This window comes from Daucus carota, chromosome 2, assembly GCF_001625215.2.
Source record: "Daucus carota subsp. sativus chromosome 2, DH1 v3.0, whole genome shotgun sequence".
In the NCBI taxonomy this organism is placed as follows: Eukaryota; Viridiplantae; Streptophyta; class Magnoliopsida; order Apiales; family Apiaceae; genus Daucus; species Daucus carota.
This window is the reverse complement of record NC_030382.2, coordinates 16,509,146-16,535,873: the sequence shown is the minus strand read 5'-3', so window position 1 is coordinate 16,535,873 and position 26,728 is coordinate 16,509,146. Positions and strand designations below refer to the sequence as shown.

Here is a 26,728-nt window from a genome sequence, read left to right as displayed (position 1 = left end):
TTAATTTTTATCCGATATACGTTTTTTTGAAGCTATTTAATTAAAATTTCTATATATGTGGATCACAACTTTTCATAATTAGTATATCCTTTTATATCGGCATGTGATCCGAATCATAAAAAAATTCTAGTAATTCAAATAAAAAGGTTCGTCGAGCTAAAATTAAATCGAATATGTTATTGATCTTATGTACTTTTTTCATTATATATTAGCGGTAAAGGAGACAGAAAATAACTTAACTAATCATGATGAATTAGTTTCTATTTCTTATGGTGCAACGGGATCATTATGAAATGTCTCTCTGCACACAAATATAGGGTCCTACTTCAATACAAACTTCTTATGATACAAGATACAAAATAGTGATTATGATAAAAATATTTAGTGATTATCAGTTTTTTAATTCAACAAATACATATATACATCCGAGCATCACCGTCACTACTATCACCTCCAATCACCATCACCATTCATTCCGCTTTCATCACTAGTTCTAGCTACCAACGATTTCACCGATAGAATACAGTAGCGGGGCAATAATTGATTGATTCGAAATTATACAAGGTGGAGCAGTGATGGTGCTGGATAGGTGTGGCAAAGGAGGCAGCGTCGGGGATTGGCGGTGATGAGAGAGGTTAGCCCAACGTGGGTGGCAGTGGTCAAGTAGTAATAGGCAGTAGATGGGTTAAATAGATACTAACAAGAAGTTTAAATATTTAGTGATTGTTTGTACTATAAAAAGTTTGTATTTTAGCATTTGGTTCTGGTCCATGGTATATGTATGTCAAAGAATTCATAACCGGCAATATTATTAACCGGCAATATTATTTTCTGGTCGGATAAATATCCAGTGACCAGGATCATAACAAAAGTTTAATACACCTAGCTTAACTATCAGATGGTACATTGACCACGTGCGGTTAAAAAATGTTAGACAAGACTTCATGCGATGAATGTAGGTTATAGTTATAATCCTGACCAATGTTAGACAAGACTTCATGCGATGAATGTAGGTTATAGTTATAATCCTGACCATAGGATATTCATCTGACAACCAGAAAATGATATGCTCGTCAAGAGTTCCCTGACAGACATCGTACGCGGAATGTAGGTTATAATCCTAACCACTGAATATTCATTCTAACAGCCAGAAAATGATATGCTCATTAAGAGTTCCCTACATGTATACATGTATACGCCAAAGACCATGACTCTCTGTATATATCACCTGATCTTGTTTCTTCACTTCTAATTTCCAAATGTACACATTTGAACTGCGATTTGTCTAGGTGAAGATGCTTCCAATGTTGCACATTAGTTATTTTCAACAAAATACTTGTGACCAATCACTCAAATCAGTTTCAAACAGTTGGTTCCCACTAAAAAAACATAATTTAGAAAACCTGACAACATACTACATAGATTAATCTAAATAAAACTGTAAAAGTAACTCCTGATCATCACTGATACACTACCAAGAAAACACCTAGGGCATCGTCCTTCCAGAATGTTCAAGGAGCTGTCTTTCGCAGTTCATTGGGCCCATGAGCAAAATAGACACCTGTCACCAAAATACACGACCCCCTTCGCAAAATTCTCACACATTTTTGTTTTAAAAATTGTTCGCTGGAGGTGCTTGCATAGGCATGGACCCTTGGGTTTCTAGCAGGGCCTCCATTGGCAGCACGAAGGTTCATAATTAGCTCATGCACCATATCACTAGCTATCTTAATTTGTTCAAAGTTTCCTTCAAGCTCAATGTTTCGTTGATTGGGATCTGTGTCATGATCCCTTATAGCAAGCTTGACACCAGTCTCACGGCATATTTGTTTCGAGTTCACGCCGCCCTTTCCATAATTGGCCCAGCAAGTGATGCATCTATGCTTATCTTGGCTGTCGCAGAGCTACCAAAGTTGGCTGCTGCAGCTAACCCAGGTGAGGGTGCTTCGGCCCTCCTTCCATATTGGGGCATTGATCCAAAGGATCGACGATCTTCAAAACCAGGCCTCCCAAACTCATCCTTATGGGCAAAACGACATTTATCACCGAACTTACAACCTTCTGGGCTGTTGTACTTGGTGCAGATCTTAGTTTTGAGAGTTGGAGAAGGAGCATCAGCAAAAGATGGCAGACCAGGGTTCCTGGCAGTTGGCCCTCCGTGATTTGTCATCTGACCAACTGCACTATAGCCACCAGGAACATAATGTAGAAAGTGGCAACCTTCACCAAATTGGCAGCCAGAAGTACTGAACAAGACAAAGAGACATGTGAGACATCAAAAGGGGTAATAATCAACCGGTGCCCAACTCAAATTCTATAAACTACATGGAAAAGTAAAACCAAGACGGAAAGAACTAATATCAAATTTCTTAAGCAATGAGAAGTTAGAGCAGAAGTATAAAAATCTTCTAGGCAATCTCAGAAGAAAAAAAACTTGAGGTGTATATTAAACATCTTAAGCTATTCAAAGTTGGAAAGAGCTAAAAAATCAACATATTAGATTTAAACCATTAGTTTCATAGAACTATGATATTACAAGAAGCGCAAACCAGAAATGGGCCATAATTTAAGGTCAACAATAAAAAAGGTTTCAACATAATCCAGTAACCACAAAAGTTGACAGAATATATTTAGTAGATGGTGCTGATACTTTCACCAGTTCTCCCTAAATGTCTTCCGAGATAAAATTGATTTTAGACATAGGTGAGCTTGTCCCATATTGCAACACAGTTTGACCTGTTACCTGTCTCTGCTAATTTGCTTACCCTTATAGACCCGTTCAACCCGATAGAGAGTGAAACGCAGTAACTTGATACTTCAGCCACAATTTTTAATAATTTAAAGTATTATTTAGGATGAATTAAGATTACAACCTGAAAAACTTCATGCATGGCTTTGATTTGCTTCCTACACCAGTTCCAATGGAGTCCATTTCTGTGGCAGAGAATTAATTACTCCAATTCAGCTCACTTTAATGTCACGTTAGTTATACAATTTTTAAAAACCAGAAAGCTGACAACATTATTAGTCATATTGGTAACAGCCTAACAATTATAAACAAATAATTCAAAATAGGCCAACTTCACTAGTTCTTCAATAGAACAAATTGAATAAGATCCTTAGCGATAATGTTTTCCCTCTAATCTAGATGTACAAGATATGTTCTAGTCATCTTAATTCTTACATTTTGCCGAGGGAAGCAATACATATAGTCATATACAATATAGGCTTGTACTCGAACAAGAACCAATTTATAATGGGAACCGAGACAGGGTGATTCGGATGCAAATCACGCTTCAAAGCAACAATTCCCATTTCAAAATAGTTCTTGCTAGAGTGGGGCTATCCACAGACACATATATAGAAAGACAAATAAATTCATGGTTAGTTGTACAGACAAAACATGAAATCAACAAAGGTAGAATGAAGCATAAAGATATTCCCTTCTAATCTTCAATGAGTAAGGTACTAAAGTTTAAAACAAATCATAAAAGCATAACATAGACAAAAAAAAAAACAGAATAAGCAGATTCAAGTGATAAAAGTAACAGAATTTCCGTGAAGGGAGAGAGGGAGAGAGGGAGAGAGAGGGAGGGGGGGGGAGAGAGAGAGAGAGAGAGAGAGACGCACCAGACTTGGATCTCTTAGGAAAGCCGTTCCAAGCAGCAGCATCTTGAGCACCTCTCTTCCGGCCGAACTCCATCAAGCCTCTTCGAATCTATTGAGATAGAGATATACGGTTATATAAATCTAGGGTTTATGGAGAGGGAGGCGGTTCCGCGGCGGAAGTGAAATCTTGAGATTCAGATTTGATCTGATTTCAGCAATTGGGCTGGCCTTCTTGTTTTTGGAGCCCGCTACCAAAACTAGCCTCGTCACCGGGGTACCTTCACTTGCTAACTTTTACGCCCTTGCTTCACCCTTTTTAGTTTTTTCCAGCTTCTACCCGGGCGTTATATGCTTTTTATTTAATAATAATAATAATAATTTTAATAAATCTAATGTTAATAATAAATTATAATTATAATTATATTAAAAATAATTAAATTATAATATAATAATATATACTTTACTTTTTATTTTTATTTGATCACTAGCCTATATATATATCTCTATACTTATTTAATTATTATAATTTAAATTCATGAATCGAATCTGTTTATTTTTAAATATATTTTAACGGGAGTCAACTCTGTTTTACATATAACATTTTAATTGTTATAGTCTAAATTCATCATTCGAAACTATTTATTTTTATATATAATTTTTTTTCCTGATAACGGATTTATTATATTTTTAATTATAACAGAAACATGTCATTCGGTTAGTATTCTTTTTAAATATTTTCTTCCAACTTAGTTACATTAACTTATATCAATCGATCTAACAAAGTGTAGAATGCAAATACATTCACAAATTTATTAAGAAATTTCAAAACTATGATTTTGACACGGATTTATCTTTAAATAAAGTAAATATAAATAATCAAAATATAATTAATATTCTATACTCAAAATCACTTATGAAATATACCCCTCCGTCCTACCATGTTCTTTACGTTACTTTTTGGTACGTATTTTAAGACGTATATAAAGTATACTTACATTATATATTTATTTCTGAAAAAAATTCTGGAAAAAAGTTTGACGTCTAAACTTTTATTAAAAAAAAGGAAAAACTTAAAAAACAATATTGAACTATGCTTTATAAAACCCTCAAAATACGTGCAAACAGTAAACGTAAACATCCTAGTGGAACGGAGAAGTAAGTTCATGCATAATTAAAATCTGAATATTAAAATAGTTAATCGAATTGATTGGTGATAGATCATCTATTTTAAGATATATTATAAAAGGTTATCTTTCTTACTCCCTCCTTCCCATTCAATTGTATACGTTTATCTTTCACGGCTCGATATGTATTTTACAACTCTTGTAAGGTAGTTCTATAACTTATTTTTAAGAATTTTCTTGTATAAAAATATAAATGTTACTCTATATTTTTATTGAAAAAAGAAATTCTTAAAAATAAGTTATAAAACTATTCTTTATTGAAGGCTTGAAGCATTAAAATCTCCTGTCACGCTCACGTCCCCCAATATAAACTATTGGCAGGACAGAGGGAGTATAATATAACCGTTTATAATCAAATTAGTACTATGTTAGTGGGTGTGTGGGGATGGTGCTTCTGAGCTTAAAAGCTCAGAAGCACACTTCTTTCTTTTTGTGGTGCGATTTGGCAATCAGTCTGAGAGCACTAATTACACCAAAAGAAGCTGAAGAAAAAAGCTTCAAATGCAGCTTTTTTTGGATACGCAGCTTAGTCTTCTTTCAGACGCGCTAGTCTAAAATAATCCAAGCAAACAAGAAGCTAGTAATTGACTGCATTGCATTTTCTTTCATGCTAGATTGTTGTTATTATTCTTGCTAAACTATTTTACATATTAATAATAAAAGATGTCTTTATACTTATATTAAATAAATATAAATATTAAATAAATAATGTACCTTTTTACTTGTATTATATGCCGTTATTAATTTTTTCTTTTGATGCAGAGTTTAAAATATTGAATTTATAAAATATTTCATGTATTAATAATAAAAGGTCTTATATTATTATAATTTATTTTTTTAAAAAAATAAATTATTATATTACGAAATTACTAAACTATGTCAGCTTATAAGTTAAGTTATCCAAACACTTAAAAAACTTATAAGTCACGGTATCCAAACACTTCTGATAGCTTATAAGTCCAGACCAACTTCTCACTTCTAATCAACTTCTTTATTTTAAACAATAAGTCATTTCTTTTAAGTCCAGCCAAACGGCCCTTAGTATGCTTTCAAAAAAAGTACTATATTAGTAAATTTGAATGGAGAAAATGAAAGTAGTGTACAAACAAAGAGGCTTGCATATCTTATTGCCATCCAAATAAAAAAAAATCATAAACAATAGGGACATTTCTCATCACACATTTTGGCAACAAGGCAACTGAGAAACAAACCAGAAACCTGTTTATCATCTTCCATGGAATTTTTTACAGTTCTCCCACTCACTCAGCTCTCAGGTGTCATGCCAAAAACATGTACCTTAATCAGAGCTCACCCTTTTAAACCATGGTGGCAGAGAAACTCAAAGCCTGCTCGTTTTCGATGTCAAAAGATGTATGTTCCAGGTAATTACATAACCTTAACTGTATACAACAGCCAAATTATATGTACCTGCACATTGTTTTTATATAATTTGATCGTTTGTTGGCGCAGGATTTGAGAAGCATCACCTGAAAAAAGGCAGCCAATAATATGCACAATTTCTTCACTTATATTGCTGTCAGGATTGTGGGTGCACAACTGGAGGTTCCTTCCTTCCCCTCTAGTTATATTTCTCCATTATCCGTCGATTGTCTGTGTCTATGCCTGCCACACAATCCTTATCCACCACTAATTCATCTCACCATATAATAGCAGTCATATAGTGCCTGTTTGGGCAATGCCGCTTCTAGCTTTTTTTGATAAAAAAACCGGCTTCTACTTTTTTTGACCCGTTTGTGTAAAAAGCCAGAAGCACTTATAAGAAGCTGAGAATTCTAACTTTTGTTCAGGACTTCTAATTTTTTCTCAAATAGTTTCTTGCTTGCCAACTGAAAGTTTTAAGTGTACTTGGGAATTAATTCTAAGGTTTCACGATCATTTATATAACTAATACATCAATTTCAACATAAAGATACAAGATCCTTCATGGACAAGTTTATAAGATTAGTCAGTTATGCCTCTTTACAATTTATACTAACTATATCCTACAATTGGTAAACCATAATGACCATAACTACTAGATGAAGCAAGACACAATACTAAAGCTTTACGAGCAAATAGAACATAGCAAATTTTTGGTCATTTCTCTTCGGATATAGATGTTAAACAATTGATCTCACTACCATTGTTTGACAGAACAGAGCTACAACATGAGGCCCACAAGGATTTGATGGAGTTTTTGGACAAAAACTCTTTAAATGATGGTGATAAGTTTTTGTGCTGCTTTGATGAGAGAATCTCCGAGGCATAAAGGTCTAGGTATGAATATCAGCAGTTTTTTAGTTCTTCTTAGTTCAAGCATTGCACTTCTGACTGTGAACATGTTTTCTGTGATCAAATCGGTGGGATTTTTTACATGCCTTCCCCTCAGCTATGCGCATTCTAGAGGTCAGTGTTATCAGTATGAAACTGGACAAGTCTGTTTCGCTTAACCAGTATTACAGAGCTTATCATGTATCTTAATAAAGCAAGCCTGTACCCAGGTTCGATCTGCGTACTGCAAGAATGACTTTGAATGGGACAATCTTCAGCGACTAGCATCTCAGGTTAGAAAAAGTGATATGTTTCAATTTTTATCCGTTCGCTCTCTAGTCCCTACTGCAGTTAACCCAGCATTTCGATTATTTATAGTGCTTATTTTGGCAGATGGCCGATGAGTCCGACACAAGCTTATGAGGGATTATGTTTTGGAAACTAGTCATGACCCAAGGAGTGATTAGAGACCTGCTTATTCCAGTGCAATGTACGTACTGTAGAGTTGTAATGATAAGCAAGTCAATTGTGCATAATGCTGCAATGCATCCTAGGCCATGATCATGAGCACAAAGATCGGTCTTGCTTTTGTTATTGTTTTGAAAATTGAAATGGTTGTAATATTTTAATTTCTGCCACAATTACTATCTCCAGGTTTAAGTAATTGAGGTTTCGATAAATATACAAGCACGGATTAGAAACACATGGTATCTATCGTGGGAGGAATTGATACAACATCCCAGAACCGTATAGCACAATAATAGGGATAATTGTTACAACTACGATAATCGCGGCTAGCTTTTAGGGGTTACCGTTAGTACAAAATATAGAGAAACAAGTGTGTTTAAGGGCTGAGCTCGCAAGGGACCAAGCAACGAGGCCGGAATTGTGTAATTCCGTCCCGCAATTGCTCGGAAATAATGTCACGAAGGTTACACGTGCCTCTCCTTAGAGTGTAGAACTCATGAATATGAATTCGACGTCCCTTTGCAAGATGCCTACATACCCTATTTATAGTGATCAAGCCCACGTAGTTCTTGAGATAAACACTACGAAAAGATAAGCTCTTATCCCCTCTAGTTTAAGATAAAACAGCCTTCTTTTATAGTTATCTAGCGGAATCCCACTCCAAGTAGGTCACCTGAAGCCTTCATCTTCGATATATATCCGATTAGTTGCACTAGATTTGTATATATGTTGTAATTATCTCCAAATAAGCATGATTATCTTTTAATTCGTGAATAAATAACAGCCGATACACTCCCAATCCACCTTCAATTCGTCCTCCTATAAATAAGGAAGAAAAGTCCTACTTGGAGTCTGCCTGCCGTTCTGTCCAGGCGGCGGAAGCCCTGCCAGCGGCATCCCCTAACTGCAGCCCTGTAGCTGCAAGCCAGGATGCACTTAGCGGTAACCCCTAACAGAGGTAACCTCTAAAGCGCCTTCAGGTGCAACCCCATTCTGATTGAAGCTTCCATTATGCTCCCAGTGCAAGCCCATATGCTTTCTTGCATGCTTTCACTAGTTCACCAAGCCATGGTGAGGCCCAATATCTTTAACCAAATGACTCCAGTAAGCCCAAATAAAGCCTAGATACTATGATGGGTTATAAAATAAGTTCAGGGAGATTTTATGGCCACAACAACTACCCCGGTTCCTTGAAGTATAAATACGAGAGGAACCTAAAAACGGTACACCATCTGTCATCCAGATGTAAGAAGAACAAGAAATATTTACGATATACAACCCACACAATAACACAAACCTCACATTATTATTTTTAATTAATTTTTTTAATACGACCACTGCGAGCCTCGAATATAATTCTCCAAGATAATTAAAATTATCCCCAAATTCTACTCCAGTTTTCACCAACCCAGCTCCACCTTTTTAGCTTCCCGCGTGTCTACAACACCTTGAGATAAGGCTGATCCCGAAGATTTCGGGGCTTAATCTTTAAAATTTAAATTAATTTGAATACAACTGAACTCCTAATTAGGTGGCTAGCTATAGAGTCCTAGCTGAACTCCTCATCTTCACCTGTCTAACTTCACCTCGGGAAGCCGTGTACCATCAAGGCCACTTCCACGCCAAGCCAACCACAGCGCGCCACCTGGCGTGGCTGCAGTGGCGGAGCCAGCCTTAAATGGTAGTGGGGGCAAAAGAAATTAATAAATATTATTTCCTCCGTCTCATATAACAAATCTATTTTGAAAGAAGTTGTGAATATTAAGGTTCTAAAATATTGCCCTTAAACTTGCATAGAAATAAGAAATGATAGGACAAATTTGATTTTTTTAAAAAGACATGCATACTCGGACATAGGAAGCATTATTGGTAATAATTTATAACCAAGGCTCCAAGAGTAGTATTAGACCAAAGATATGAACCAGTTAATCCTTACTAATCAAAACAGAACCCATTCAACAAAATTTGTTGAATCAATCAGCCAGGTTTTATATGCATATATATCATATATAAATATATCAAATTGAAAAGTCTAGTGGGGTCCAGTGCCCCCATCAGCCTCAATCTCCCTCCGCCCCTGCGTGGCTGTTCCCCACTCCCCTTTGCTATATATTCACATGCATACAACCTTGTTTTACTTTTTAATTTAACTCCCAAACTTTTCTCTCACACTTCTCTTGCACACGAAGCACTCCAGGCGTTAGCTACTCCCCTTTTCCGGATCCTACTTCGGCCTTCACTTACTTCCGATCAAAGGTATGCCTGTTCGGTGAAATCTACACGCAAGCGCACGTGATCACAAGTAATATATTAAGTTCGATCCCACAGAGACTGGTGAATTAAGAATATGCACCTATGCAACAATGTATGATCAATTATCACAGCTAAGACAATTAACAAGGATTGGTTTCTTTTATACTAATAACTAAATTTACTAATCAAATTCAGAATAGGAAAACACATGGGATTCTAACTTCATTATCGAACTCATCTAGAATTGAAATTACTGATTAACATGCGACTGTTGATCCTAATCAGACAACACGAAAGTAATACATGCCAACTCTCGTTGCACACATATCATACCAATCAAAATCCGCAATTAAGACAGAAATCTCATGGACACCAACAAAGCTCAGACCCTATATCTCTATAGCGGTAGTGTAAGCAGAGAGGTTTAATAGCAAGTCGTCTATCGTGATTACACAGGGTGATAAAAATAGTTCAAGTCTATCACAAATTATGCTTCATTCACATAATCCTATGTTTACATGGCAAAGTTCTAAATTCAATCATCCACTCTCGCTTCAGAAAGAATTAACAAACAACTTAGAAGTTAGCTACGCTCCTAAGAAGAATAAGCACGGCTCATGCAAAGAAATCAACGTACGTCACAAAATCAAGTAATAAATATTCGTTACTAGACTACATCGACAAATCCATTAGAATCCCATGAAGGCGGTTAGTTCATAATCGAACTAATCGACATCATGGGTTCTAATGAAAACATGATAAATAAAAGACAAGAATTAAACGGAATAAAAATGCTTGAATTAATAATAAAGATCACACGTTACAGATTTGAAGTTCACGATCTCGCTCGAAACTGTCACTTCCTCGCAAAGAACGATCTAATACAAACTGATAATGTGCTTGAATGATTAAACTAAAACTACGATATTGTTCTCTTCTACTCTCACTACTCCTATGAGGCTAGGGTTTTACACACGAGAAATAAAAAATACATTGACCAAGTCAACCGGGCCTCAACCGCTGCGAAAATCCACTAAAAAGCTGTAAAAATCGGCCCGGGGAAGTTCTGCTGGGCGCGGCCGCGCTAACTTAGCACAGGCGCGCTAGTCACAGCAGTTAGTAGCGCGGGCGCGCTAACAAGTAGCGCGGGCGCGCTACTGTCTGCACTGGTGGCCCTGTTTCTTCGTTTCTCGCTCGTTCTCGCGTGCATGTCCTTCCTCGCTTCTAGTACCACTTCCGTAGGTGATCACGGTTGCATTTAGCACATGCAACAAGCCCTTTAAACCCCTAGATAGCTCTAGTGGACGAGTGTGTTCTCGTGAGGGTTTGTAGAAGATATACCCACAAAATCCCAAGTCGCGATGAATCCACAATTCTCTATTCTTGCAATAATGCACCAAAACCAACCTAAAATGATAGAAAATCACTTCATCACCTCAACTCGTGACCTGCACAGAAAAACAATAAAAACATATCAAAAGACACTAAACACTTAAGTACAACCAACCAATTTAAGTGGAAATGAAGGCCTATAAGTGTGTATAATTAGACCAAAGATATGAACCAGTTAATCCTTACTAATCAAAACAGAACCCATTCAACAAAATTGTTGAATCAATCAGCCAGGTTTTTATATGCATATATATCATATATAAATATATCAAATTGAAAAGTCTAGTGGGGTCCAGTGCCCCCATCAGCCTCAATCTCCCTCCGCCCCTGCGTGGCTGTTCCCCACTCCCCTTTGCTATATATTCACATGCATACAACCTTGTTTTACTTTTTAATTTAACTCCCAAACTTTTCTCTCACACTTCTCTTGCACACGAAGCACTCCAGGCGTTAGCTACTCCCCTTTTCCGGATCCTACTTCGGCCTTCACTTACTTCCGATCAAAGGTATGCCCCTCAAATCTCCAGTCTTCCTCTCCTTTTACATTTGCACCGTATGAAATCGTGTTGGTTGCTAGATTTTTACATGATTCATGCTTGACTGTTTTCTATTTTTCTTATCTTTTTTCACTGTTCACCTCGGTATACGTGCACATACCCACATTAGACTTGCCTAAGATTATTATGACGAATCGAACTGCTAATTCTTTTTGCATGTCTTTGTAACTGTCAATACACAATCATTTTTGAATGCCCACACACCACTCGTTTTAGTTCGTAAGTGGTTATACGCCGTATGCTTCTTGACTGGGTTATCGCCTTTGTTGCGATTGCGATGTTGTGTCGATTTGAAAACCCTGATCGCAACCTTAGACAGTAAACCTTAGGTTCCCACTTGACCTCCAGGGGGAAACCCCTCTTTCACGATCGAAACCCTTTTTGTGTCCCTTGTCTGCTTCGAATTTGCTATTGCGTAATTTATGTGCCGTATCTGATTAATTCGTTGTCTAGAGTAGCGATTGGGCATTTGTTGTTGTTGAACTCCAAGAAGACAATTAAAAGAAGATAGGAGTTTTGCACAAACTACATCGCACAAATTACAAAAACAAAGAACCGATACAATCAATGGAGTCATTTTGGATTAGAGTAAAGAGAAGCAAATAACTAAACGGGGACGAAGCTTTACGTGTAACGGGGGAAGTAAAGAACGGTTTTGATACTGAGGATCGTATGTATATCATACATGTGGTGTTTTTGTAATAGAAATAAATACGTATGGGTGAAATGGTCATTTCAAACGTATTTATGCAACAGTCTTTATGGTTCTAGACTTTTGTGGTTAATATTACTGTGGAACTTGCAATTTTTTGCTGTGAACTTGGATAGTTACAGTTTAGACATGCTTTCTGTAAGACTTGCACTCTTGATCTCTTCTTCATTACCAAGAACAGAGTGCTGATGCTAATAATTAGGCTAATTCTTGCAAATGAAATGTATGGTCTTGACCGAGGAGTTCAAGGCTTAACATCTTGTTTGGTGTGTATTTCTTTGAATTATATAGACGTGATGTCATGCACAGATGTGGTAGTTTATATTGTACAGGGTTCATTGTTTCATCCTAGCTCCTAGGTTGATACAGAGTACACTACAGTAGTCATGTTTAAAATTACTTTGTCGGATTATATGTTTGTGTTTTTTGATTGCTGGCTGTGGAGTGAAAATTCAAAGAGAACTCGAATGGTAAAGCCTCACCGCCTTTAAGCTTGAAGTCGTTACAAACCTTCTCACCGCCTTTAAGTTTGAAGCCATTACCGGAGAAGTGATCTTTCACGGTGAGGGTTCAGTGATCCTGGAAAAAGCTGTAAAAAAGCTCTCTGTTCAGCTTTTTAATATAAGAATGGGTGTAAAACACTCTTTATTACAAGTAAATTATTAGTAACAAAAACAATTAACTTTACTTTTTTTTAACTGCCCAAGATGTTAACATTTGAAATCATATTAACTTAAATTAATGTTCACCGTTAATATGAGCGTAATACATTTTTCATCCACAAAACTGGAAAATTGTTTGAGTAAATTATTTTTTTATTGCATTTCTCTCTCAAAATTTTTGCATAACTAATTTTCATGATTGCTAAATGCAGTGAAGATTTACTCTGTGCAGTAATCACAAATTACTCTAAGCTTTGTATTTTGTATTCATTAACTTTCCTCTTTCTCTTTAATGTTGGTTAATGAATTTAATGCTTCTCGCGGATGCTTTTCAGCATCAGACCAATCACAGCAGCACACCACCTGATAAATCCTATAATCACTTAATGTATTGATAATCGATAGAATAATATTGTTATAAATTAATGTTGAGAATATTTCTTTTTTTTTTTGAACGAAGAGAAATATTTTCTTAATAAGTATAATAAAAGTATAAAATTTTATAATTTCATAAGTTAGATATCTCAATCAATTAATAAAATATTTTCTACTAATAATTTATGGATATGTATTTTTAATTTATTACAAATTTTGTATATATTTTATAGAATTCATAACATTTTACTTTTACTCATCCTTAACAAAATTATAAATATATATATATAGTTCGTAATTTATTATTTATAATTTAAATTTTAACTATTCATACTCGTACATGCTCAAAATCACTCTTATCTTATTTTTCATCAATATATTTTACGAATATTAAATATAAGTCCTAATAGTATATGATCATTGTGTGTTAAGATATACTAGCCTTTACCAACGAAGCACCGGTGGGTATATAATTCGTAATTTATAATTTATAATTTAAATTTTAACATTATTTATTAATATTTAGTATTAATAATTGAATTTGAAATAAATTATATTTTCTCACGAAAATTTAGTTTTTACACTTTAGTATCTATTTATAAATATTTTTCTATTATTAATATGTAATAATTTATTATTCAATTAATTTTAAATCAAATTTTCTATATTTCATATATTCTCCTACGTATGAAAAAAGATATTTATCATGTAACAGATTAAATATAGAAAATATTACGTAGTGATTCTTATTTTTATTGAAGATATATATATATATATATATATATATATATATATATATATAATTATAACTAATTCAAAATAAAATTAGTTATTATTATCAACCAAGAATTAAATAAAAATAAAATAGAAAAGCTTACTAAAAAAATGAACTTGTGTATGTCAATAATTTGATTGTATAAATATATATTTTTAATTATTGATGAAAAGTAAAATAAATAATACAGAATACGTTTTTTATACCAAATGTACGGAATACGTTTTAATCCATTCATCAACAATCAATCTCATTTAATGTGACAGTCAATCTACAGTAGAAACTCTTTAAATTAATACTCGGTAAATTAATAAACTCTCTAAAATAATAAATTTGTCCGGTCCCGACTTGGGCCAATGTAAAAAATTGAAAAACTCGATAAAATAATAAGATAATAATTTTTTGGGAGATCCCCTTATAATTTTCGGTCCCAAGAAAATCATAAATTAATAATTCATAGAAACTGAAAAAATATATATTAAAATATGATTCAATAGTTATCAGTTTTCCTTTTAGATTTCGAAACACCCTTTTTGGGTGAGAAGATATCATGTGAGATATGGTTTGAATACTTTAACGTTTTCATGTAATTTATATATGCTAAACTTGTTTAAGAATATATTGAACACATTTATTCCTCTTATTTATATTTGTCGTACATTACTTTAAAAGTCGTTATTGATTTCCAATACATATGAAAAGAGTAGTTACTAATTTACATTGAGTCAATGTAATTCTAAGAGGCATAGACTAATTTGTCTTTCTTTTGGCATATTAATTTATATACAATATGTTTTTCTGTTTGGTATGTAGAGTATAATCGGGTTAAAACTCTTTAAATTAATAATTATTAATTTATCGATAAATTAATAACTCTCTAAATTAATAAATTTCCATGGTCCCGAATTTATTAATTTATAGAGTTTTTACTGTAGTTTATTGGGTCGCTAAGTACCCGCAGAAAAAAGAGGGTTAAAAAAGTAATTACAGATTACTGCATAAAGTAACTTTTTTACTGAGTATAGATAAAGATAGATAGATACATATTGATGCCGATTAGGTTTTGTTGGGCTAGCCGCGTATCTGTAAATCTCAACCATCGGCTTTCGGTAACGCCTCTCGCACCCTCCCGCCCTCTCCTCCCCTCTCTCTCTCTCTCTATAGCATGACCACTTGACGAATGGAAGGATTCATAAGTCCACTTCTGTCTTGAATTTGGAATTATCACTTATCGAGTTTTATTGAATTTGAGTTATGTTTTGAGGGGATCGTGGACTGCTCAGATAGGATAAATTCATAATTTTCACTTATATGGATCTCATGAGCCAACTATTCTTGATATAATATAAATTTTTGGTACAAATTTAGGGCTAACTGTACGCATCCTGTGTAAAATGTGTACTAGATGAAAATGATGTTAAAACAGATAAATGCAAGCTCAGTCTTGTTCATGCTAGCTTGTTAAGAATACCATAAGAAAGCAAAGCTGCATATTGTCTGTTCTCTGCCCCTTCCCTCTAACTTGACCAGGCTTATTAAAGTAGTTAACACTTCAAACCCTGGGAGTACTGGAATCTGGTCCATTTGGAGACAACATCTTAGGAACAGAACTGTATTTGCTAGGTGCTACAAACTAGAAACCAACTGTATGCTTCTATATAAGTTCCCGGTGCTGGGTTCTGGTGGATGGCGGGCCTAGTTCTAGTATGAATTGTGGTTTATGTAGGCCTAATGACCTTTGCCTTGCCTTTTATGTTCACAAGCAAGTCAGTTGAATAATGTCATGCTCGAATTTTAGTTTGACCAAGTTGTTTTGGACTCAAACTCTAGTTTCATGATATACAATTTGTAATTCAACTTGATGAAAGTTAGATTAAATGGAATTCAAGTCGGATGTTATACACAATACTAAAATAAAAACTTGTTTAGTCTTGCGAGTCTTAGAAGCTGTGTAACTTGAAATTTGAATTTAGCTCGATGAATTTACATATAATTCTGCTTCATGTCATATTTCTGTCAAGCATGTGCCATAAGTTGTTATTTATCAGTTTTATTTTGCTGCTCTTCTACTTCAACCTTCTTTCTGATTTTTTTGTTTTTTTTGGCATTTCTTAACTTGTAGTTGGGGAAAAGTGAAAGAATACGTGGCAATATGATAAACGGCAGGCCAGTAAAAATCTCTAAAAATAATTCTCGCCCTTCTTCTGTTTACTCAAAGTTCGCTCCCCCGGAACTTCGATATCTTATTTTTAAAGGTTTCAATCCACCTCCTTTACCATCACCACCAGCACCACCATCAATCACGGTGCCACGTAGACCCTCATATCGTAAATCTCAAATCATAGTGCCTCATGATAGATTTCGAGGTGTTTATGTTAGCAAGGATAGGACGAGCTTGTATACCAAAAATTTGGTCCCAAATCTCTCCAACGACGGTGATGTCGTGGTTTCTGTTAAGGTCAGGGTTGTAAAATTTGTGATCGATATTAATTCGAACATTCTTGTTTTAATTAAATTTTGATTTTTTTAATTCAATTTCAGGATGATGATGGGACTGTAAATGAGTATAGAGAATGGGATCCGTATAGGTCAAAGTTTGCTGCTGCTATTCTTTGTGGTGCTGAAAATATATGGATCGTAAACCCCTAATCCTCAGCTAGCTCTACTCATATCAGGTTTAATTTGTCATTATTTCTTAATTATATCAATCTCTGATTCAGGAACCTGGTTGCCGAGTATTAGTGATTTGCTCGCGAGATGATGAACAATTTGGGATCACGATTTCACATATCTCTGATATTGTTGGACCTGTCAGTATTTTACTTCCCTCTCTCCTCTATATTGTATTCTCATCTGTTTATGTATCGTGTTCAGTCTACAATTCTTTGTTTTGATGCCGCAGGGAGGTATGGTTTATGTAGTGGACCACAAAAATGGGATGACTCTTGCAGACATCGCTGAAAAACGCTTCAATATTGTACCTATTATATGTTTCAATGTTCCAGAACATTATCGCATGCTTATTAATATGGTAGATGTGCTGTTCGCTGCTCCAAATGAACCTGGAGAGGTTTTTTTCTTATCCCCCCTCTCCCTCTCTTTTTAGTCTTCTGTTTTGTTTCATAACTATTACTATTGTCTAGTATAATGCAAAGCTTTTTCACTTTTTTTTTATTAATACTCTTTCACCTTTATAAAATTGTTTCTAGTTATTTACATGTGAAATTGTTTCATATTATTTAGCAAAAATTGTTTCATATTATTTAGCAAAATAAAAAATAAGAATTGTTTCACATTCGTATTGGATTGGCTTAAATCTGGGGATAGCCCCACCCCTAATAAACACCATAACAGAAAACATTTTTTCATTAAAGATTTTATTGCTTTTTGTAATTGTTTTTTTTTTTTACTTATTAGACCCAGGTTGCATATATAAATGCCCTGTACTTCCTTAAAACTGGTGGACATTACGTGCTCTTTGTCCAGGTTTGTTTTCTTTGATATCCTAGATATATTCTTTAAATAATATTTGTGTTTCTGAACTTTTTCTGAAACATGTTATGTCAATGACAGGCTGATTGTATTGAATCAAGAAGCCGTGGTGATGCTGTGTTCAGTTCTATGATCAGACCTAAAGAGTTTGAGTTCAAGCGAAAGCAGCGAGTCACTCTGGAACCATTTGACAGAGACCATGCCTATCTTTTTGGTGATTTTCGCACCATTGAGGTGACCTCGTCTTTATCCTTAAACCCATAGTCAACTATTAAAAATGTGTAAATACAATGAGATGTGATGGGACGAGTCATTCTGACAAAATTACACAAGGCTAAAATTATCTAAGAGAACAAATATGGAGAAGGTAGTAATGCGCATTGCTATGAATTGAAGATGGTGGATTTAGAGTGACACAGTCACTCCATTGACTACAATCAGAATCACTTGCCCGATGAATCACAAATACTCCACCCTTCTCTATTTATGCTAATTGTTTCCTGCGTACCTGCATAAATAACTCCGTAATTAAATATCATAGGACAAGCCCTTATATCTCTCCTATTTATTTATATAGATATTTAAATTGAATCCCTTATTCACCTACATGATCAAATGTTTGACATAATCCCCTGTTTTCATCCCCTCCTTGAATTTTATGGATATACTAATTAAATTAAAACTAGTATTTGTTTGCCTCGCTATGCTACTGCCCTATAATGTTTGGGTGTAATACTGAAGTTCAATTCAAAAACTAATAAAAGAAGTATTCTATTTGCCTGTACGTTAGTTCCTAGGCCCTAGCAACATCCATATTTAGATCCAACAATAGGTGACGTGTTTAGTCTGCTTTGCAGTTATGTCTTCTTAGCATGCATAATAGGTTAATTTCTTATAAATTAGAAAAATTTTGATATGTCGTTCATAATTAAAAAAAATGTTTACTTAATTGTTCAATGTAATCTGCAATTTCTTGTTATGTGAGTTTAGATTCATAAATTGCAACCTAATACAAAAATTATATTTTTAGCGATTCCTAGTGCGACCTATCATAGAGTAGAGGCTTTCAGTGTACACATTTATAATTTAGATGAGATTTAAGCAAAAGGCTTTAGGTCTTTGAAATTGTTTTTTTTTGGGGGGGGGGGGGGGGGGGGGGGGTAGACCATTTAGCATTTCTTAAAAAACTACACAGATACTAACATCATCTTCACTGCGAGCCTGAGTTTTTTATTGGAACTGGAAAAACCGAAAACCAAATTGGCCTTTTTTTTGAAACCGAACCGGACCGAATTATTATTTTAAACCGAACCGAACCAACCGAATTATTTCGGTTCGGTTTCGGTTTATAAAACCAAAAATTTCAAAAAACTGTATCTTGACTTTAAGTCAATAAACCTCAGTCAACCAAGCTTCGCAATTTAACATACTAATATTCATACATAAAAAAAAATATCACTTGATGCACCACTGAAAATAACAAATCAAAACTAGGAAGTTTAAAGTTTAAATTCAAATAAATAGGACCAAGAGTAGCAACTGGCAAGTCAAAATTTGAGTGGTATATATTACATTTGCAGTCTTACAGATCTACACTGAAATTCAAAAACAAATGATATGCAGTGCTTGCGACCTCAGTACTCTCTAATCTCAGTCTGCATCTGCAGATTCTGCACCATACAATCTCCAGCCTCAGCCTATAAGCGGTTTAGCCAAGTCGAATTTCTACAAATATGTAAATTAAATATTGGTTAGTAACAGGATTATATGAAATGTTAGCAGGCCAGATATAAAAAGAAACTACAGGCCAAATTGGTACAGATGTGGCCTACTTCGACATGCCTAACATTTGTCAAAGCTAAAATATATCAATGCCTATATTTACCAGATGTCTTCAAGGAAGACAGGCTATTGTCGAATCTGTATAAACATATACGTTCACAAAAAGTCTATACCAAAGACAAACTATCAGCTAATCTGTGTATATAAGCACAACCACAAGCTCACTGCTAAAGTTACTTGGGTTTTGGGAATAGAGAGAGAGCTTACCAAGTAAAAACAGGTTTGGCAGTGAGCAATTGAAAAGTATTTAGTATCTCTGTTTAGAGGTTTTTGCAGGAGAACTGCAAGCTTACTGGTACCATAGTTATTTACATATGTTGTCCAAAGTAATTATATATAGGCTTTTAGCCTTGTATTGCCTGGATCTGGACAATTGAGTATCTGTCTCTGGGGACTCTCTTGTATGATGTGAAACTGAGAATAGACACATTTCTGGTTTGTGGCTAAATTTATAATTGCTTTTATATGCTAAATTTTCTTACCCTGAACCAAATTGTTAACTATAATTAATCTATTTATAGAACTTAATCTATTATTCTATGATATAATAAGAGTTCCCAAACAATCAGGTATTAGTTTATAGAACTTACTGTATTCCTAATGTAATGATGTATATAAAATATTCTTTTTATATTTAATAAAAAGTTCGGTTATTTTTTGTTTTAGTAGACATATCCTTTTCCTTAGGGTTGTAACTTGTGTGAACTTATGACGTCAAAATCAGATCCTAAGAATGAGTGTATGACTAATATTAGTTAGTTCTTATGTACAGGTTGTGCTCTGTTTTATGTTTTTTTAAGTTTTTGTTTGTTTAGGTGTATATTGTGATTTTGGATCAGTAGCCATTCACTTGGGGGATAGGTTGTGTTGTTATTGGTGAATCTGGAATTCTTGATCCATTTGTTTGTCTGTATGATTGTATTTGTTGTTGAGCTCGGGGCTTTTCTCAAGACATACATGTTGAACTCACAGTGCAATTTATCTTATAATGTCACTTCAGATGGTTGACCCTAGCTGTTTAGTGGCTCTTAAGTTTTGGACTGCACCGAGGTTATATAGGTACCATTTTTACCGCTCTCAAGTTTTAGTTCTTAATGAAGATTGACTAATACAAACTCTGGTTTGTTTATTTTCTTCATTTTGTGTTTGTAGGGGTGATAGGGAGCATGTTACTATTTATGAACAACTTTGGGTAAACAATCAGATTTCATGCACTTCATTATTTTTGTTCACTTTCTCCATATTTGACTCTTTATTCTCTTTTATTTCTACTAAAGGACTTGCCAGTTTATCTGTTGTTTGAATCCTCCTGTGGATATGCTCTCTTGCAAGCTCATGACATGTTGAAGGTTGAGAGAAATTATCTAGCCATTGAGGAGTATATCAGTCGCTTTGATGATTTCTTTGAGCTTATAGCTTATCAACCTTTTAAATCTACTGATGAAGCTCTAGTTCACCTTAATGCTAATTGCAAAGGTATGTTTCTCAATGAAATTGTATAAAAAAATGTCTGGATCATTTCATGTGACTTTTTCTTTTGAGCTTGAAAGTGTTCACTGTTTAGTTTTCATTCTCCGTCAGGACAAATATAGTAACATCACCCTCATTGAAAGAACTAGTTATAAGACTTGAATCTTACAAATCTTTAAGAAAAATAGGGGTCTGAGAGCAAATTAGTCAGTTAGAAAGATTATTGTTACTTTAAATGCTCGCCTTGTTATTATTTTTGTCTATTTGTAAGGAATATTGTAATTAAATAGCTATGCTTAATTATTTTTTATGTAGGGATTGTGTACAAGCAAATGCTAGACTTTCTGGTGTTTAATCTTCCAACACCGATGGAGGGTGGTAAACACTGTTATTCACTGGCACTTGTTAGTGGAGGCATATCAGAGGATATAATAAACAAAACCAAAATTGCTTGCCAGGCAAATTTGTTTCATGTTGATATACTTCGTGGTGTGCGGATGCATATTGACAAAGTCATCAACGATATTAAGGTACTATATTTGTTAATATTATACTCTGATTTTAAGTAGTGGATGGCTCGTTATTAAATTCAAATTTGTGGTTTTTGTAGCCAGGAGACTTGGAAAAAGCGCAATTAGATCTCGCTCGAAGTTACTGCAGGCAAAAGCTTATATCACCAGATGAAAAAAAGCCAAAAAAAGAAAAGAGACAGATCTCAGGCTAGTATCCCATTGAGAAGAAATCCACCGAGGAAGGAGCGGGCAGTTGCCAAGTAGTTTGTAGTAATCTGTAAAGTTAAATGATAAATGCTTTATTTGAATGTCTCTTTTTGTAGTAGTTTGTAGTAATCTTTTTGTTTGATGTCTATGGGTGCGAATAAATAATAACCCTCCTGTCACTTAAACTAAACGTATATTCAAAGTTGCAAAATATTCTGAATATAAATTCAAATAATTTTAACGTTAATGCCTGGTGGGTTGCCCGGGATTCGATTTATTTAAGAATATCAATTTTACGAGAGAAGAATAAATTTAAAAATTCATTTATGAGAGAAATCTAAGTCATATATATCATTAGGATTTTTTTGTTAGCTATTAAAAGCAAAATTGTTATGTAGTCATGAATATTTTTTTATATTTTGTTGATAGTTAAATAAATATAGAATGTATCGAACTAACAAAGATTTTACGGCTGTTTTTTGTTTTGCCAAATTTAAAGCGAATTTTATTAATATTTATAAAGCGATTCAATCATGACAAGTCCTCGATTGATTATTTTATTTAATCAGGTTGAAAAATGTGCTAAATAATTAACCATTTTATTTCTGGATTGTTCAACTTACTGAATATAAATATTCTAAAAATTAAAAATGAAACCTACATTTTTTCTGAAAACAACAATTACATAATTGACTCTCACGGTAATTCTCTGGATCGTACAAATTTCAGAAAACCCACTTTCAAAAATTGAGTTTAAAATATCATGTTATGAACAGATAGTAATGAAAATAATGAGATTTTTTCTTTTTTTCAAATAAAATGTTTGAAATTAATCAGAAAGCAAAACGGACACAAATTTTTATTATAATTATCCATTTTTAAAAACTGTTTTTCATATTTATAAATAATTAACCGTTTTGTTCATAATATTTTTTGTATCTGTATCTTTTACATTAGTTGTTGAATTCTCTGGAAATTCTTTTCATCGGGCAGGGGGCGTTTAGAAATATTATGAACATGTTAAAAGACTAGTTACAGGTCGATTCAGTTTGTTAGGTCCAAAGTATCGTAGAAGGGGGGGGTTGAATACGATACTCACTACAATTTAAAATTCTTTCGAATCTTGCGGATAAACAAATTGCAGTTCTGTAATGGGTTTCGTGTTCCGGATATTTATTGGGTCGGTTTCTGAGGATATGAAAATATTAAACCAACACACAATATTTTCCAAGGTATATCTGTATATTGATAAATACCTCGAAGGTGCTATAAATCCAAACCCGAAGGTTGGCTACAATGGCTACTACTACTTACACTCACAAACCCTAACTTCTAAATATATATATAATACAAAACTAAGCTAGAGTTTATTTGTGTGTAGTAGTGTGCAAGGCACAAAGCCATTCCACCATAAAGGTGGTGGAGAGTGTGTGTGAATTATGAACCCACATCTCAAGTATTTATAGACTTCTCATTAACTAACCCTAGTTAACTTTTGAATTTGCGCCAAAATAAGTTTGCGCCAAGGAGGGAGGTGAGTTTGCGCCTACTGATCCACCATATATATGTGATATGACTTAGAATTAATTTAATTCACTGGAACTTGCGCCTGGGATGAGTTGGCGCTTGTTCTCACTGTGTCACCTGTAGGTTTCCTTGCCTTAGTCAAATATGCTCCAACTTGCGCCAGCCCTTCCTCCTGTATACATGTTATCACTCCTAGTTAAGGAGTTAACCAAGTTGCGCCATGCAGTTTTCTCTGTATACAATATGAATGCCTTAGTCAAATCCTTGTTAGATTCAATTCGCGCTCCATATGTATACATCAACACTGTAGCCATTAAGTTGCGCTCAATGTATCACCCAGTTCTCTGCCTTAGAATATTTTTCCATCCAGTAAGTTGCGCCAATGACTTCATGTGATACTTACTAAGCTTACTGTGGTATGCCTTAGTCTATTTCACAAACCAGCAGCTTGCGCTACCCATTGCTCCACTATACAGAGATTGAAATGGCGCCATCCAGTAGCCTCCTGTGTCTATATTGTGTGAAACCCTAGATGCACATGCAAACCCTAGAGTGCCCTAGACACCTGACATCATCTCCATGTATGCATATAATATAATATATTATGTTGTGATTATATTAATAAATAAAAGTATATATAAATATATACACATATATATATTATTTATATGAACATATAATAATATATGTACATATATTTAAATATATTCTCATATATTTAAATATATATAATATATAATTATATGTAAATACAAATGTAAATATATATATAAATATATATAGAGATATATAAAGTTATTTATAAATATAAATATAAACATAAATATATATAAAGAAAAGTATATATAAATATATACATATATATAATATTTATATAAACATATAGTAACATATATATACACATATATTTAAATATATTCTCATATATTTAAATATATATAATATACATATAACTATGTGTAAATATAAATATAAATATATATATAAAGATATATATAACTCTCTCTAAATATACATATATTTATGCCCATAATATAATATATATATACACTTAATTATATAATTGCTTATGTAAAATATAAATACATATATTATATACATATATATTTATTTAAATATACATACATATAAATATACATATACATATGTTTAAAAACATATATACATATATATTATATATATTATATTTAATTAAATATACATATATACATATATATAAATATATTTGTACATATACAAATATATAAGTGCACACATATAAAAGATAGGTCACTTCCTGATATGGCTTTGTGTGGAAGCTTGACAGTTGAGCAGTAAGCATTGGCATAGCTGGCATTTGGCTTGGCTTGATATGACTGGATCAATTCTTCGATCGATAAATACTTTGCAAAGCTCCGTACGTGCTGACGCTTAGTGCATTGGTCTGGTTCACAAGCGACTAACACTGAAGTTAAACATTGTACCGTCTTTGTCAGCAAACATTGATCAGTCGGATCCGGGTTAGTTTATGCTTCAGTTTGTTGATTATAAATAACCAACCAAGATATATGAAAATATCTTGCTTCAGGGGTTGCACTGAAATCTTTCGAGTACTTGGACAACATCTTCATTGCTTCACAATCTTGAATACTTCAATCTTTATTCTTCACTGAGGCATGAACATATTAATGAACTTCTTCCAGTGAACTTATTCCTTCAAGACTGTAGATGGCTTCTTCAACCTTTGTCTTCGTATCTTCTGATTCCGGTGCAGGCGTAGTGTTATTTACTTGTCCTGTTCTATTGTTGAGTTATCATCCCTATGTAACAGATAGGGTTGTCTTTATATTTAGACTTACAATCTCCCCCTATTTGTTTGTTAATCATAACAAGCAAATCCTCTGGAGGATAACTCAACTAACACTAGAAAAAGTAAAGTCCTGGACTAGTAAATAATGCTACAAAGTTTCTGGATCATATAGTACATTTCCAGATTTCATGAATAGAAATAACAAATGTGCATATCACCTTTATTTCTCTGGTTCTTGCTTACCTGCCAGATAATCCTCATAGTCTGTCTTGAAGAGAATTCAAAACATTCCATTATGCAAAGAACAATCAGCAGCTTCATTGAATTCTTCAGTGGTAATAAATAAGTTCCTGTCTACCACTTACTGAAGAATAGATGTATCACCTTATACTTCTCCTCCCGTTACCTTGATCAGGTTCCCCTTAGTGATAAGTAGTTGTCTCCCCTTAGATGAAAGATCAATCCTTCTCCTTAGTTGAAAGAAGAATCTCCCCCTCAGTAGTACACAGCTAAAGAGTAGTTTAATCCCCCTTAGTTGTAGACAACAGAAGAAAGCTAACTTACTTTTTCTTCCCCCTTTCATAAATTCTCCCCCTAAATATATTCTCCCCCTTAGTTGTGGAATCCTCCAAGGATATGTGGTATCAAATAGGTCAAGGAACGTGTACAATACTTCCTGTACCAAAAGATAATCTCCCCATAGAGAACTAAACAACGCTAAAGCTGGGGTCGAAGAAAGAGTTCAGAAGAAGGGTTTACTTTGATTGGGTTGGTCCCTATGCTGAAAGAATAGGTTCCAAACGGAAAAGTAATGAGTAAAAACTAATATTCCAGTAACAACATCCACTTTGTCTTTAGGTATAAATTTGGTAATTAGTGGGTGTCTCACTAAAATGTTCTGCAGGTGTATCACTCAACAATCAATTTTCTCTCGGTTTTTGGGTAAGGGTGTCACTCACGAGTTCTGTAAGTGTATCCCACCACACAAATACTGAGCTTCCAAAATGCTGAGTACCTGCAAGAAAATCACCTTAGCCACCCTTAAAGGGGGTCACCGGTGGTGCAATGGGAGTTCGTAATTCCCAGTCCCTGCAGACTCATCAGATAAATCCGAATCATGGTCCACAAGTTGCCAACCACTAAGTGGCTTATCCAATTAAGGATCCAGAGTTGTTTGCTCTGGGAGGTTAGACAAAGGCTTAATTATGGCAAAGGCCTAAGTCCTCCTCAATGTCTGTGAAGACACTTGATTCAAGAGAATCATCAACCATAAATTCACACCGTGAAATGGAATGAACCGTAGTTGCTTCCGTCAATTCTTTCAACAACTTGTGAGCTTTCAATACCAATTATTATTATATGTACCTCACAAGTGTTTCACTCTTCTCAATTTCCTATGTGTCTGCACTCACTCATGCTCACATATTTTTCATTCTGATATCTCACTGGTTCTTCTCAGAATCTCACCAAGTGTTTAACTCTCAATGTTTGGCTCACAGTGTTTCTCTCAGCACTCAAAGTATGGTCTTCTGTACCTGCATGAGAAAATCACCATAGCCCCTTCAAGAGAGGTCACTGGCGGTGCAATGGGGTTTCGTAAATCCCCAATCCTCAACCGACTCATCAAAAAA

The 26,728-nt window shown here is 34.2% G+C and overlaps 1 protein-coding gene and 2 pseudogenes across 1 annotated transcript; 2 read left to right on the top strand and 1 right to left on the bottom strand.

Moving 5' to 3' along the window:
* Positions 1-1,318: 1,318 nt before the first annotated feature.
* Positions 1,319-3,917, bottom strand: LOC135150281 (zinc finger CCCH domain-containing protein 14-like; annotated as a pseudogene).
* Positions 3,918-6,116: 2,199 nt separating this feature from the next.
* Positions 6,117-7,739, top strand: LOC135150390 (chaperonin-like RBCX protein 1, chloroplastic; annotated as a pseudogene).
* A 7,527-nt stretch (positions 7,740-15,266) lies between these two features.
* LOC135150280 (uncharacterized) lies at positions 15,267-22,028 on the top strand. The gene is made up of 12 exons (XM_064086533.1): positions 15,267-15,367; positions 16,381-16,716; positions 16,800-16,895; positions 16,979-17,068; positions 17,161-17,328; positions 17,676-17,744; positions 17,832-17,984; positions 20,593-20,651; positions 20,745-20,784; positions 20,870-21,068; positions 21,378-21,592; positions 21,673-22,028. The coding sequence occupies exons 1-12, from the start codon at positions 15,308-15,310 to the stop codon at positions 21,784-21,786; spliced, it is 1,599 nt and encodes a 532-aa protein (XP_063942603.1). The 5' UTR covers positions 15,267-15,307; the 3' UTR covers positions 21,787-22,028.
* Positions 22,029-26,728: the final 4,700 nt, after the last annotated feature.